The following is a 14,338-nucleotide window of genomic DNA, read 5'->3' on the forward strand; positions in this document are numbered from 1 at the left end:
GCAATAAGAATCTTATAACAGAGCGCAGGGTAACTTTAACTATAGGTATTGCTACTAGCTCTCCCTATTGTATATTGATACGCCAAAAGCTTCCAGATGACTTCCATCCATGTAATCAGTATTATACTTGTCCCTTACTTTCACGTTTGTGTGGTTTTTTGCATAGATATGGAAAGACTTACTGAGAGTTGAGATGGCACTTGAAGAATTAAAAAGGCTCCCAAGTAAGCTTTTTAATCCTTGACAACTCTGCCCCATTAAAGTATGTTTAATAATTTGGAAGTAGACTCAACACTAGTTGTTTTATTTTCTTCATGTGCTTATATGATCATTCAGTTGTACCCTACAATGTATGTGATGTAAAGAGACAAGACCCTCAACTGCTATCTGTAGAAATTACATGGGGAGAGGTACAGTGTGTGTGTTAATGTTTCCTCATTAACTGAATAGCTGGCTGGAGTAAAATGTACCATGTAACATGGTGTTTTGTTCTTACAGAGGAGATAAAGCCAGATGTGTATTTTGAACAACTTGTTTTATACTACAAAGAAATAAAACCATCATAGGGCAAATTATTTTAAATTCTGTAAGCCACGTAAGCCATTGGGGAAAAAAGTATCTGAGGAGAAAAGGAAAAAGTCTACTACAGTGATGTGTTGCACAATTATTGAAAAGGTTTTCCTATTCAATTCTAGGCAAGTTTTACATAGTGTTTCAAACACTAATCCTACGTTACTATCAACCATCTATTTACAAAAGCACATCACCAGTTGTAAATTTTTTGCTAAAGTGAACAAAAGTACAAAGTACAATGCTGATATGATTCCCAGTCTCAAAATCATTATCATTTATCCTATATATAAAACATTATTTTCAAAAACAAGACACTTTCAGAGAGCTAGGATAGCCCTATGATGCAAACTTGATTTTTGTAAAGTAGCCAGTTATCACTTTATGTTCATAATTATTAGTTTAACTTGAAGATTCATCAGTTCATATGAGCCATTCAGTTGCTACGAAGTTTCATAGCTCATTGCTGACAAACTACAGCCAATCTTTCATCAGCCAAAGTAGCCAGAAAAATTCTCCTAATAAGGGAGACAAATACGCCCACCAGTGGCTAAATGCTTGATTGAATTTTGCAAGGCAAGTCTTTATATAGGTGTTGGTTTTGCTGCATGAACGCATCCTGTGCAATCCCTGTAGCCAAGGCTTAAACTAGGGCCATGCTCTTAAAGGACACAGTTCTTATGATAACCCAAGGAAGTTCCTGCCCCCCAAAAATCCAAGCCAGTTCAAAATGTGCTAAGCTGCTTTCACTTGGCAGTTACTGTGCATATCTTACAGGACCTCTCTTTTTCAAGACACAAAACTAAATGCTGAGGCCTCAGCATATAGATCCATCACTCTAATCACAGAGCTGATTATCCACAAGGATAGTACAGTACTATACAGTAGTGGAGTCACCCTTGAAATTTAGATTCCTGCATGTTTCTTGAACTTCTTGTCAAGGTGTTCCAGGAAAGGCAAACACCTACATTTTCTTCTGCTGGACCATAGAAGTAAGATCTATAGCTTGGCTGTTTACCCACTACCAGAGTTTGGGCTTTTATTTTGTGATTTAACTAGCTAGAGAAGGTGGTTTCTGCTGGATATTCCAGCAACCTGCAAAACTGGACTGCCTCTCCTCTAAAAAAAAGGCCATTATAGACCTCTTAACCACTAAAACATGGCCTACCAGTCAAATAAAGAAGACTGCCCAAATCTACACCATAAGAAGTTTTCTGTTTTTAGAAATTTTGTGCTTTAGTTTCTCAAAACAGATTAGCAGCCCTGTTTGGAAAGTAAAAACAAATAAAACAATGTTGACACATTTCATTAGTATATGAAAAGTGGGCTAGCAAGCTGATGCAGAAATCCCCTGAGTTCACATATAAGACTGGAGATGTCTTTGTAACTAAGGTCTCAGGAACAGATAGACATAAAAGTACTCCATTAGATCACAGCAGCTGCCAGGTTAAAAAAAACACAACTATGTTGGCAACACCTAGAGGTAGACAGACAACCCTTAAACTGGCAAAAGTGAACCATTTATAATCCAAAAGCAGTAACTGGCTACTTTTACATAATCTAAGCATGAGGCCTCGCCAGTTCTTCAACAGAGGATTCTGGGTTTACATATTAACTTGCTTTGCTTTTACTATGGCTATCTGGATGATTTGTGAAAATTGCCCCTACATTTCAACTAAGTTATTCACACCTTCTTTGCAAGTCACTTGTGTCGGCTGGGCATAAGTTTTAGAGCTGGGCCTGCCCAGTTCCTCACGGAAAACCTCTCTCTGAAAGATTTACCATTCACATTAAATACTTAGAAGCATCTTCCTGTAAAAGTCTACTTGTCTTCCAAACAGCATCCAAAGTAGTAGCAACTAGATCTCAGGTGTGAAAGTATCTCATTGTATGTTACTAGACAAATGGCACAGCAGACTACCCTTTCCTTCACCGGAGAAAAAGCAGTAGCCACGGCAGGTTTTGGTCTGAACGCTTCAGTTTCACATCTCCCGATTAGTATTTGTTGATGCCAAAGATTCTCACACCATGAAGCTGTGGCAACTTGGGGATAAGCACACTCAAGAGAGAAGCTGTGTTTAGGATGAAGTGTGCTGGATCATACTTGGTATAGAAGCTTGCCAGGAAATACCTGCAGAAACAAAGGGAGTAAAGAGAGCTGACAAATCTTGTTTTTTGTTAAATGAAGAGAATTTTTAAAAATTGTAAAGTCATCAGGAGACTAAGAAAGGATTCGGGGAGTGGGGTAAGGACAGATCAGAAACATTTCTCCTGCTTTAAGATGCTTTTATACTTTCAGCAAATTATGGCCCCAGTATCTTTCTCCCACAACCCTTAGGGTCAGGGTTTTGAAAAGCAAAAGCTAGATTTTCCCTCCCCCACCCTTTCAACCTGAGGTCCTTAAACTCAAAAGTTACAAGGCCAGCTGAGAACTCAGGCACAAGGTGTTATTAGTTTTATATTTTAACCTAAATCAATTTCTCATAAATATTAATTAAACTCAGTGACAAGGCATTTGAAGTCCTCTAAAGCAAAGAGGTTGAGTATAGCTGTGATCAGTCAGCAAAGTATTAAAAAAAGCCTGCAACCCTTTTGATGTTTCCATTGCAAGTTTGCTATTGTAATTTAGCTAGTTGACAACCAGTTCAACTGGAAAAGTTAGAGAGCATGCCATAGATTCCAGTTTTTTGCCAGCTATCTCACACTTTTATTGAACCTGTATTCTCACCCCTTTTTCTGCTGTTACAGTATACGTCTTTGTTAAAAAGAGCCACAAAACAAAGTGATATTGTGAATTTTTTGGGGGTGTGTGTGTGTGTGTGGGGGGGGGGGTTATTCTTTGCCTAAAATGGTGTAATGGAATGTTTTTAAATATTGTGCAAGCCAGGCTTGAAAAATGCTCTCGCATTCTTGCCATGTCTTGCAAGTGGTAGGCTTTCCCTGAAAAAAATGGAGAAGATGATGACATCTGTTTCTTTGTAGTAGTGTTAAAAATTTAAGAGGTTTCTTGCCCAGATGATTTTGAAATAGCCTTCTAAATATGAACCAATTTAGAGTTCTCCTTCCAAGTCTGCAGGCAGCTCAGTGCTGCTGCTGCTAACACCTTTTACAAGCTGTAGAAGAGGACAACTATAGCAAGACTCTGAGATGTTTAATTGCTGCAATTTAGCATCCTGAGGATAGAATCAGGTCAGTTTCATTCAGCTGATGCTTAGAAAGTCTATGAACAACAAGAGGCAGGTATTGAACTAATCTGAGGTTGGGAGGAGGGGCAGAAAAAATGAGTCTCTGGGATGGGGCAGATTGGCACAGACCTCGTTCCCCTAGAAGGCTAGGGAGGAAAAGGGCAGTGTGCATCCTATCCCCCAGGAGGCTCTGAGGTGGAGAACAGCAAGAAAGACCTTTTCCCCAAGAGCCAGAAAAACAAAACTTGAGGCTTCCTTCTATCAAAAACAACTAGCCATCTTCCATATAAGCCTCTGGAGGCCCTGGGCAGCTGGGAATCCTGGCATGCTCCTTGCTTCTCAGCAGCTGGACACAAGGATAGGTCTCTCATCAGCTCACTGTCCTTGGACCTTGCTGGTGGCTACATATCACTAAATCTGGCTGCTTACTAGTAGATTCAGTCCTTGGGCTACTAGGTGTCTGATTAGTTTTTCAAATGCGGAGTAGGACACGATCCTGCAAGTGCAGCTTAGCACTTTGTAGGATTGGTCCCTTAGTACTTAATTGACTTTCCTTCTATTTGCATATTTGTTGCCGTTACAATTCCGTCAACACTGGTTGGGGTGTCTGAAGTTGCTAATCAATTGTATTTACACTATTACATAACTTGTGTAAATAGAAACAGTCCTACTAGCAGAATGCAAAACTGACATGAAGTGCTATGGATCTGACTCATGAAGAAGTATGGCAAAGTTCATAGAAAATGTGAGATAGGCACTTTTGATGCTTACAAAAGATAAAATCACAAATGCTAAGACTTGAGTTACGGTTTTCAGCATGCACATGGTACTTTATAAGGAAAATGTACTGTTAAGCTTCATAAAGAGCCCAATTCTACAGACCCTTTTGCTTTTTAAAATTTGCTAAATTGGGCCTCTATTTCAATAATGGGGTTCAAAACTGCATGGAAAAGAATGACTGTAAACTAATTTAATCTCCAAACACATGCTCTCTAAATCTATCAAATAGAAACAAAAATAAATTAGGAAAAAGATTTAACAGATGTAAACTCTCACTAATTGATTAATTGAAGGTTTTTATTCCAAATATATATATATTCTATTAAAATTCAAGTACACACAAACACAAGATAGAATCATTCTAACAGTTCAGAACTCACAGAATTATTGGAGAGATTGTGAAGAATTTTCGTGAGGATGTAAATTGTACTCCATAGTCCAGTTGCTCCCAGTGTGTTAGCAGCCTGGCTTTCCCTTGGTCAGGTGTTTCAAAAGGAGTTCCTTTTACTGCATGTAAGAATACATACATTCCCTGGGGAAAGAAATTTTTGTAAAAAGTGGCATTTATTATTATTATTAATGTTTTGCATTACTGTAGCCTCTTCAGGGCCCCATCAGAGATCAGAGCTATATTGTGCTAGGCACAGGTATAGGCACATAGTAAGAGAGTTCGTGCCATGAAGAGCTTGCAACCTGGACAGACAAAGCATAGAAACAGAGAGAAGGAGACATGAGGGCTGAAGGAGAAAGATACACAAAGAACTGAAGTGACTTGCTCAAGGTCGGTAGGTCAGTTGCAAAGCCAGGATTAGAACCAAAGATTCCTGGTTCCCAGTCTCATGCCCACTAGATCAGTGCATCTCAAAGTCGGGCCGCCGCTTGTGCAGGGAAAGCCCCTGGCAGTCCAGGCCAGTTTTCTTTACCTGCCGTGTCGGCAGGTTCGGCCGATCGCGGCTCCCACTGGGCGCGGTTCGCCGCTCCAGGCCAATGGGGGCTGCGGGAAGCGGCACGGGCCGAGGGATGTGCTTGCTGCCCTTCCTGCATCCCCCATTGGCTTGGAGAGGTGAACCGTGGCCAGTGGGAGCCGAGATCGGCCAAACCTGCTGATGCGGCAGGTAAACAAACCAGCCCGGACCGCCAGGGGCTTTCCCTGCACAAGTGGTGGACCGGCTTTGAGAAGCACCGCACTAGATTACACAGCAAAGATTATATGATGGAACAGACTATAAATAAGAGCTCTAACAAGTTCAGGGCTACTAATCAGTAGTCATAAAACACAATATTAAAGTCAGTAGTGAAGAAGAGAATGTGATGAAGCCCCGTTGGTAACTTTTACCCTACTCTAGGGATCCGCAACCTTTGGCACGCGGCCCGCCAGGGTAAGCCCCCTGCCCGGCTGGAACGGCTTGTTTACCTGCTGCGTCCGCAGGTTCGGCCAATCGCGGCTCCCACTGGCTGTGGTTCGCCATTCCAGGCCAATGGGGGCTGTAGGAAGCGGCGGCCAGCACATCCCTCGGCCCACGCCTCTTCCCACAGCCCCCATTGGCCTGGAACGGCAAACCATGGCCAGTGGGAGCAGATGCGGCAGATAAATAAACTGGCCCGGCCCACCACGGGGCTTACCCTGGCGGGCCACGTACCAAAGGTTGCCAATCCTGGTCAAGTTAGTAAAATGAGCCCTTGAATAGAACTATGCTCACACTGCATTTTTAGGACAGCACCCTTTCTTAAGATAGCAATCTTTACATGATCTGCCACTATCTAGGGAAAAGTCTTAGGCTATGTCTACGTTACAGCTTATGTTGGCATAACTTATGTCCTTCAAGGGTGTGAATAAATCACCCCCCTGAGCGACGTAAGTTACACTGACTCCTGCTGACACAGCTACCATTGCTCACTAAGGTGGTTTTATTATGCCGAGAGGAGCACTGTATATGTAGACATGCCCTTATTGTTGATACTGGGTTGTTGCTGGTCTCAGGATACTAGATAAATTAATCTCAATTATGGCACAAGCTGATGGACTGTGGCCCCTGGTTCTCTAACCTTGACATAACATTTATACTCACATCTACAAATTTTAAATGAGCACTGCAAAATTATGGCATCCTAAAACAGAAAAGTTTTGCTAGTTTGAGCAAAAAGAAAAGGCATTTTTTTCAGGTCAGATTGGCAGTGACTTTGGGTTTTTTTGCCTTCCCTGTAGCATGTGGGTGTGAGTTAGTTGCCCAGATTGTCTGGGTATATCTCACTTAATAATTTCCCTACTATTGTGGGGGCCTTGAGCACTGGTGCACCTCGGTTCTTCCACCTCTCTGCCTGTGGCACATAATAGTCTAGTCTCCTCTGGGCTGTCATACTTCAGTCTAATTTTGGTTGTTGGGTTTAGTGCACAGATTCTGGATGGTGTTGGTGGTCTGTGATATATAGGAGGTCAGACTCGGGACCACTAGATCATCTTCCAGTTTTAAATTCTATGACTCTACGAGAATTATTTTTCAAGGCTCTGCGTGGGCACACACTTATGCACATGAGTAATTTTATACAAATCAGTAGTACCACTGAATAACTGCTTACGTGTTTTCAGGATCTGGGTCAAATATTTTAATTATAATCCTGAACGAAAGTCCACTGAAGTCAGTTATCTTTCTATTGCCTTCAGTGAGGGTTGGATCAGGCCGTGTGTTAAGATAGGGGTTTCTTTTTAAATTATTCAGAGCTAATATAATCCCTTCTTCCAAAGTGTAAACAAGAAGCATAAAGCCCAGCAGATGTTTCCATCCTAGTATTGTGTAAAATGCTGTATTTTTTTTTCCGTTGCCTCAGAGTTCTTCAACTAGATTAATAGCTAATACCAGGGGGTTACACACACAATATGTTCTCCTCAATGTGTGCTACTCTCACTAATATTTAAGGCTTATCTACTTACAAATAGAACAGAGTGCATAGCTATTATCATAAATGCCAATTGGCTTGCTCTGTAACATTCTGGTTTAGTTTTCTAAACGCTTTTAAAAACATTTTAAACTGTTTCCCCGATTCAAAGGCTTTTGGTTGACCACTAAAATCAATAATCCCATCATTTACCTTCTCTGTTTTTTTGCCCTTTTTACAAACAGTAACCTATTGTTCCTTCCACTGTAAATGCCTAACACTCTGGATTGTGAGTAAGCTCACTGCAGAAGATAAGACAGTTTGTTTGGCCACTTAGGATTTCATTGTCTACACAACTTAGAGTCGATTGTATCTATCTCCTCTTCTACATCACACAAACATATATACATCTCTACCTCAATATAACGCTGTCCTCGGGAGCCAAGAAATCTTACCGCATTATAGGTGAAACCGCATTATATCGAACTTGCTTTGATCCACCGGAGTGCGCAGCCCCGCCCCCTCCCCCCGAGCACTGCTTTACCGCATTATATCCGAATTCGTGTTATATCGGGTCACGTTATATCAGGGTAGAGGTGTACGTACGTACATAAATGCCAGTTAATTTCTTAATGTATGTTACAAGACAGAGTTCTGTACTCACCAGATTGTGAATCACATTTGTTAAGGTCCATGCAACAGGAACACTGAAGAAGGGAATGCTGAGCAAAACAATATGAAGCATACCAACTCCAAGTGCATATGTCAGCCACATTCCACGACTGTTCATCACCCTGGTGTTTGGATTTACCTCACTATGGGCAACTCCTACGTTCATTTTGTTCTATAAAAATAAAATTGTATGAAGACTGATATCACAGGATTCATATATTAGAGATATTCAGTATATCCCACACCTAATTTTAAGACCAGGAGAGAGACTATTCTTATAAATAATCTATAATGGGGTAACATTGCTAGGAAGAGCATGTGTATTGGGGTAGAACACAGGACTTTGAAGTCAAGAGTTCTGTCTTCTGACATTGACTCATAGTTTGATCTTGAATATCTATACAACAATATTTGAGGATTGCCATTCTGAAGCCTAGAATGTCCAAAGTGTCAGTATGTAGTGATAGAAACAGTTACAACCGTGGTTGAAGTTCATAATATTCCCAGGTTGAGTCATCGCTGGGATTCATGGTCTGTTACTGTCCAATTCTTAAGTTCTCACCCATTTTAACTTTACGAATTACACCTATGTGGTGTACAGCTACAGTATGACTTGTATGTATGTTATGCCAAGTGCCTAGAGACCATTGTTACATCATAGGTAATTCAACCGGTCACCACCCTTACTGTACAGAAAATGTGCATGTGACAATTTCATTAGGTTGTATGAGGGAGACTGCACGCATAGTGGAATATTTGTACCAACTGCAACACCTGTGCGTCCAACTGCCACCCACACAAATCAACACATATCTTCCAGCACCAACACAATCACCCGACACATGCAGCACAAACCCCTCATTCTCCACCCGCACAAATCTATACAACTCTCCCAGTGCAACATAACCCACACACAAATTCAACACAATCATCCACACCACACCCCCAAACATCACTCTGAAGACTACAATGCCAGTTGAATCAGTGTGAAGTGATGGAAATAGTCTAAACAAAAAGACCTCTCAGCCACGTTTGTAGCTATCACCAGGTTCAATTACCACCGGGATTTGCAATTTGTTACTTAAAAAAACAAAACAAAAAACACCCAACCATGACTTCATGATTCAGATACTACAGTAACTCAAGCATTCTGTACCTCAGTTTTCCTAACTGACAGGGTTTTGTTTGGCTTAATGTTTGCAAAGTGATTTGAGATCTCTAAGTGAAAAGTCCTTCACAATCATTTTAATATTTAAGTTTTAATTATTTGCCTGTGAGGCACCTGAGGTGGAGCAGATAGTATTTACTGGAGAAGTCCCTGCCCTCCTCTGCCTAACACCATTGGTCCTGGGTACTAAAATGACTTCTTCCATTTTTAGCCACCACTTGTTAAAAAAAATGCTTCCCGGTTCATGCTGTCATGGCCTGTAAGGCTAGAACTACTTCTATTAATTTCCTAGAAAAATATATTTCTTTCCGCCTAAAACAAGCCAACCAAAGTTATCAGCCTAGCAAGATTAGATAGATAGATAGATCTTGCAAACCACAGATTCATCTGGGATGATGCTGTTTGCAGTGAGTTCTTACACAAACCTATTTCCAAATCTGCACATGCAAATGATGAATTATAACGCTCAAATCAGAAACACTCTCTGCCTACAAATGTGGTAGTGGTCCCCACCATCAACAACACAGTTTAAAAGGAGAATCTAGATTGTTCTAGTACTGTATATAAATTGTAGAAATCACCCAGGTCTTTGCCTCTGCAATGTCTTCTTATTTCATCGGCTTGATAAGAGACTCTCTCTCTCACCCACAAAGATGAGTTCTGGTATACCACATTCTGGTATACCTCCTGGTTCTGGCCAGAATACAAGCCATATTTTGGCACATTGAAACTTTTTAAGAGGAATGAAACACAATGGATGAACTATTAATTGATATAAAATTATATAACTTTTCATCTCAATGCACTTTAAAGTTCTACATGCCGCACCACAGAAAGGCAGCCACCTCTAGAGTGGAAGGCAGCAGCCAAATGGCATTCAGCACATTTCAGAAAAAGGTGTATGAGATGCGCATATGAGAGGTGACCATCGTTGGGGAACTGAGGGGAAAGAGGATATATTAGGCAGTGAGAATAGTGCAATCCGTACTCTTATGAAAAGCCTCATATGTTTTTCATTGTCAATGCAAGCTGGTGAGAGCTCAGTTCTAAGATGTCAGATGAAAGACACATACAGTAAACTTGAATTCCATGCAGTTTACTGTCTCAGAATGAAAAAGGAATTAGTTGGTCCTCTGATTTCAGGGAGTCTAGGTGCCATCCCCTCAGTCTGACAAGTAGGACTATAGTTCCTTTTCTTTTACAGATGGCCCCTGACCAAGAGACCTCCTAGTCAAACTCCAATTGTTAGTTCTATTTTCAGAGTATATTTAAGGTAAATTGTGTTTCTAATCCACAAGCTGATGCTGCTTCTCCCATGTTGGGTGCTGAGGCTGGGCAGGGATAAATGGGGCAGAAGTGATTTAGTGCTACTGACTTTTTTTTTTTTTTTTTAAACCCTGTTTGGTACCATGCTGCAGTAAGGGCTTTTCCAAGCTAGCTAGAGCCTTAGAGAACAGTACAGCACAACTGTAAAACAGAAACTTCACATTAAGATCTGATTAATGAAAAACCAGTTACAGAATGTTTAAAAGCAAAACAATTCCCACCCTCCTTAAGAAAGGGATAGATAATAAGACAGAAAATATCATATTGCCTCTATATAAATCCATGGTATGCCCACATCTTGAATACTGCGTGCAGATGGTCACCCCATCTCAAAAAAGATATATGGGACTTGGAAAAGGTTCAGAAAAGGGCAACAAAAATTATTAGGGTGTGGAACGGCTGCCATATGAGGAGAGAGAAATAAAACTGGACTTTTCAGCTTGGAAAAGAGACAACTAAGGGGGGATATGATAGAGGTCTATAAAATCATGACTGGTGTGGAGAAAGTAAATAAGGAAGTGTTATTTACTCCTTCTCATAACACAAGAACTAGAGGTCACCAAATGAAATTAATAGGCAGCAGGCTTAAAACAAACGAAAGGACATATTTTTTTCACACAACACACAGTCAACCTGTGGAACTCCTTGCCAGAGGATGTTGTGAAGGCCAAGACTATAACAGGCTTCAAAAAAGAACTAGATAAATTCATGGAGGATAGGTCCATCAATGGCTATTAGCGAGGATGGGCAGGGATGGTGTCCCTAGCCTCTGTTTGCCAAAAGCTGGGAATGGGTGACAAGGGATGCATCACTTGATGATAACCTGTTCTGTTCATTCCCTCTAGGGCACCTGGCATTGGCCACTGTCAGAAGACAGGATACTGGGCTAGATGGACCTTTGGTCTGACCCAGTATGGCCGTTCTTATGTTCTCTTCACATATGCTTCACATATAGTGGCCACTGCTACAGTTAATCTGTTTGAAAAGCCATTTATCAAGTTAAGTGTTGCGCTATTGTTTTTGCCCCTTCTAGCTTCATCGTCACACACAATTTACCAAAGAGAGATCGGATTCTGATGTCACACCTGCCTGAATCCAGAGCAAACCCAGTGAAGCCAATGGAATTAACTCCAGATACAGTCTTCAGGGTAACAGAGATTAGAATCTGGCCCACGGAATTTTAAAACGTTTCAGAAAACAGTGAGTGTCCCCTGACCTGTAAAATGCTTTAGTTCTTGACTACGTGAATACAGAGTTTTTAAGGCAGGATCCAATCGTTGAAAGGAGGGATATCTATCCTTCCATCATATGTTAGCAATGAGTTCCCTGTTAAAACAAGAGGCCATCTACTCTATAGCCCAACTGAGAGGCAGATACGGGTACAACCTTTTACCCCCTCCCCAAAAATCCCCAACGTATCATGCATCGTCGCTATTTTGCTGATTGCGGCATGGAAGATTACACACACTCTCTACAAAGCAGCTTCACTCACAGACAATAGCCACTCTAGATCCTGACTCTAGCTACCTGCATTCAGTGTGAATCTGAAAACTTCACCTTCGTTTCGTTTTCTGGTCCATCGTGGCCAATCTGACATACAATCAGGGCAAAGGCACACCTCAAAGCCCGCAAGCAAGCTAGATCCATTTGCTGCAGGGCAGAGATTTTGCCGCAGGGCAGAAATCCCATGCACTGAAAGGTAGGAGCCTTTATAGAAAAACAGGGGTAGGCCCCTATCCAAGCCCCAGTGCAAGAGGTTGTGTGTGTGCAGGGGCCTGCTGCTGCTTTGTTACCGGCGGTGCAACTCTCTTTGTGGGGCCCTTTGGATCTAGGTTGTACACAAACCACCTCGCACAACTACGGCAGCCCCCTTTCCCCTGGGCACAACCCTCCTCCCCGCTACTCCGGCCGATCCACAGCAAGGGGGACCTACCGCCTGGGCTTGCCTCCCCTCCGCGGCGCCGAACCGATCGCCCCGCTGCCGAGCTCGCCTCTCCCAACCAGCTCTCCGGCGGGTTCCCCGCTGCGGAGCGCGGCGCTGCTGCCGTACACGCCAGCCGCCCTGTGGTGCAAGCTGGGGGAGGCGGGGCCAGCAGCGAGGCGGGGCCACCGCTCCGCCCTGGGGCCTTACGAGCTCCGCGCTGCAGAGCGCTCCGGAGCCGGGACGCGGGAGCTGGGCACGGCGGGAGCGGCAGGTAATGGAGCGGCGCTAGCTTGCAGGCGCTGATGGGCGGCACTGGGTTGCTCTTTGGGCCGGAAGGCGGCTCTAGCGCAGCACGTGCAGCAGTGTTTTGTCTGGGGTCGCTGTTTGCCTCCGCCAGGCCACAGGTAACAGCGGGAAGGGAAGAGACAAGTGCCTTGGCCTGGCCCCGGCGGAAAGGCCGGGGGCGAGACTTTAGGAGCCTGATGTTCAGAAACGCCGAGCAGCCTCAGCCTCTGCCGAGTGTAGTGGGAGTTGTGGGTCTTCCCTCAGCTCCTCTGGAATCGAGGCCTGAGGTGAACAACTGGGTGGTGCTGTCACATACCTCAGCAAGGCCCAGGAGGTGGTGAGGAGAGCACAGGCTGAGGGGGGCACGTTTCATTTACTAGTGCAGGGAGTTTAAAATGACATTGGATTGTTAGCTTCACTGGTATTTGCTGTCACTTCATTTGTGTAGTTCCACATTTTGATGTGAATAACGTACCACAGTACAAGTGAAATGATACTAAATTGTGAGAGAAGCAGGTAAATGTGGGTTTAAAAGAGGGGAGGGGAAGAGTTTAAAAGAGGGGGAGGGGAGGGAGGTGGTAGACAATGCAGTAAACAGAGGTTTTTCAGGGTCAGTCTAAGACCAAGAACTAAGGACCATCACAAACCTTCACCGATTTTTTTCTCCAAGTAATAGGTGCACTTCTTTGACCTGCCTTCTCTAACAAACACATAGCAGCATCTATATTTGAAAAACACACTACTGGAAGGCACTCAGACACTATGGTGATGGGTGAGGTATAATAATCTATATAGAATAGAACAGGCTAGGGACTTGAGAGAGGCCTGTGTGTATGGTTAGTTTTTGCAACAGTTTTTCCAAAGCATGAAGTTTTCATGGCTGTAGTGATTATCTTAGAAGTAGATATACACTGTATTATCAGCTAATGGGGGTAACAACTCCTTTCCCCTTCCCCATACACATACTGTTAAAGTAACATTATGGTTGAAATTTTCACGTGCCAAATCCAGAGATTCAAATTTATGACCCTCACAACAATTGTGATTCAACCAGTTTCCACATATGCCCTGCTTTGGTTGAGTGTGTATGGCAGGGGCAGGCAACCTATGGCATGCATGCTGATTTTCAGTGGCACTCACACTGCCCGGGTCCTGGCCACTGATCCGGGGGGCTCTGCATTTTAATTTAATTTTAAATGAAGCTTCTTAAACATTTTAAAAACCTTATTTACTTTTACATACAACAGTAGTTTAGTTACATATTATAGATGTATAAAAAGAAACCTTCTAAAAACGTTAAAATGTATTACTAGCACACGAAACCTTAAATTAGAGTGAATAAATGAAGGCTCGGCACACCACTTCTGAAAGATTGCCGATCCCTCGTGTATGATTTAACCACCAGAGTCCAGCTCTGCCACCTTTTGATCTTTGCCCTTGTCCTATGAGATAAATTATCTTGTCTTTTTTATTTAAAGACTGACTACTCTTAATGAACAGGCAGAAGGATGCCCAGCTTGAAGGGAGGTCTCTGTGACTGATACATAAAGACCA

At 42.6% G+C, this 14,338-nt stretch overlaps 2 protein-coding genes across 16 annotated transcripts in view; one reads left to right on the plus strand and one right to left on the minus strand.

The window, feature by feature from the left end:
- The window catches only part of PMS1 (PMS1 homolog 1, mismatch repair system component), a 98,132-nt gene that overhangs the window by 1,639 nt on the left and 82,155 nt on the right, over positions 1–14,338 (plus strand). For 6 of the 15 annotated variants that reach the window (XR_010591336.1, XR_010591338.1, XR_010591339.1 and 3 more), the window contains exon 1: positions 12,659–12,770. The exons of 2 other annotated variants lie outside the window; for them this stretch is intronic. The gene's annotated coding sequence lies outside the window, so the exon portion shown is untranslated. 7 more of the 15 variants (XR_010591337.1, XR_010591340.1, XM_065560852.1 and 4 more) reach the window with 4 other exon arrangements.
- ORMDL1 (ORMDL sphingolipid biosynthesis regulator 1) lies at positions 517–12,800 on the minus strand. Its single transcript, XM_005308033.4, has 4 exons — positions 12,509–12,800; positions 8,074–8,253; positions 4,916–5,067; positions 517–2,701 (listed from the first exon to the last, which is right to left on the minus strand). The coding sequence occupies exons 2-4, from the start codon at positions 8,245–8,247 to the stop codon at positions 2,566–2,568; spliced, it is 462 nt and encodes a 153-aa protein (XP_005308090.1). The 5' UTR covers positions 8,248–8,253; positions 12,509–12,800; the 3' UTR covers positions 517–2,565.

The sequence above is a fragment of the Chrysemys picta genome, chromosome 11 (genome assembly GCF_011386835.1).
Source record: "Chrysemys picta bellii isolate R12L10 chromosome 11, ASM1138683v2, whole genome shotgun sequence".
In the NCBI taxonomy this organism is placed as follows: domain Eukaryota; kingdom Metazoa; phylum Chordata; order Testudines; family Emydidae; genus Chrysemys; species Chrysemys picta.

Excerpts from the sequence above, each read along its gene's own strand:
- ORMDL1 (XM_005308033.4), bottom strand. The coding sequence starts at position 8,247 with ATGAACGTAGGAGTTGCCCATAGTGAGGTAAATCCAAACACCAGGGTG. Across the intron at positions 5,068-8,073 it reads CAAATGTGATTCACAATCTG|GGAATGTATGTATTCTTACA; the intron begins GTGAGTACAGAA and ends TTCTTTCCCCAG. Across the intron at positions 2,702-4,915 it reads ACAATCTCTCCAATAATTCT|GTATTTCCTGGCAAGCTTCT; the intron begins GTGAGTTCTGAA and ends TTGTTTCTGCAG.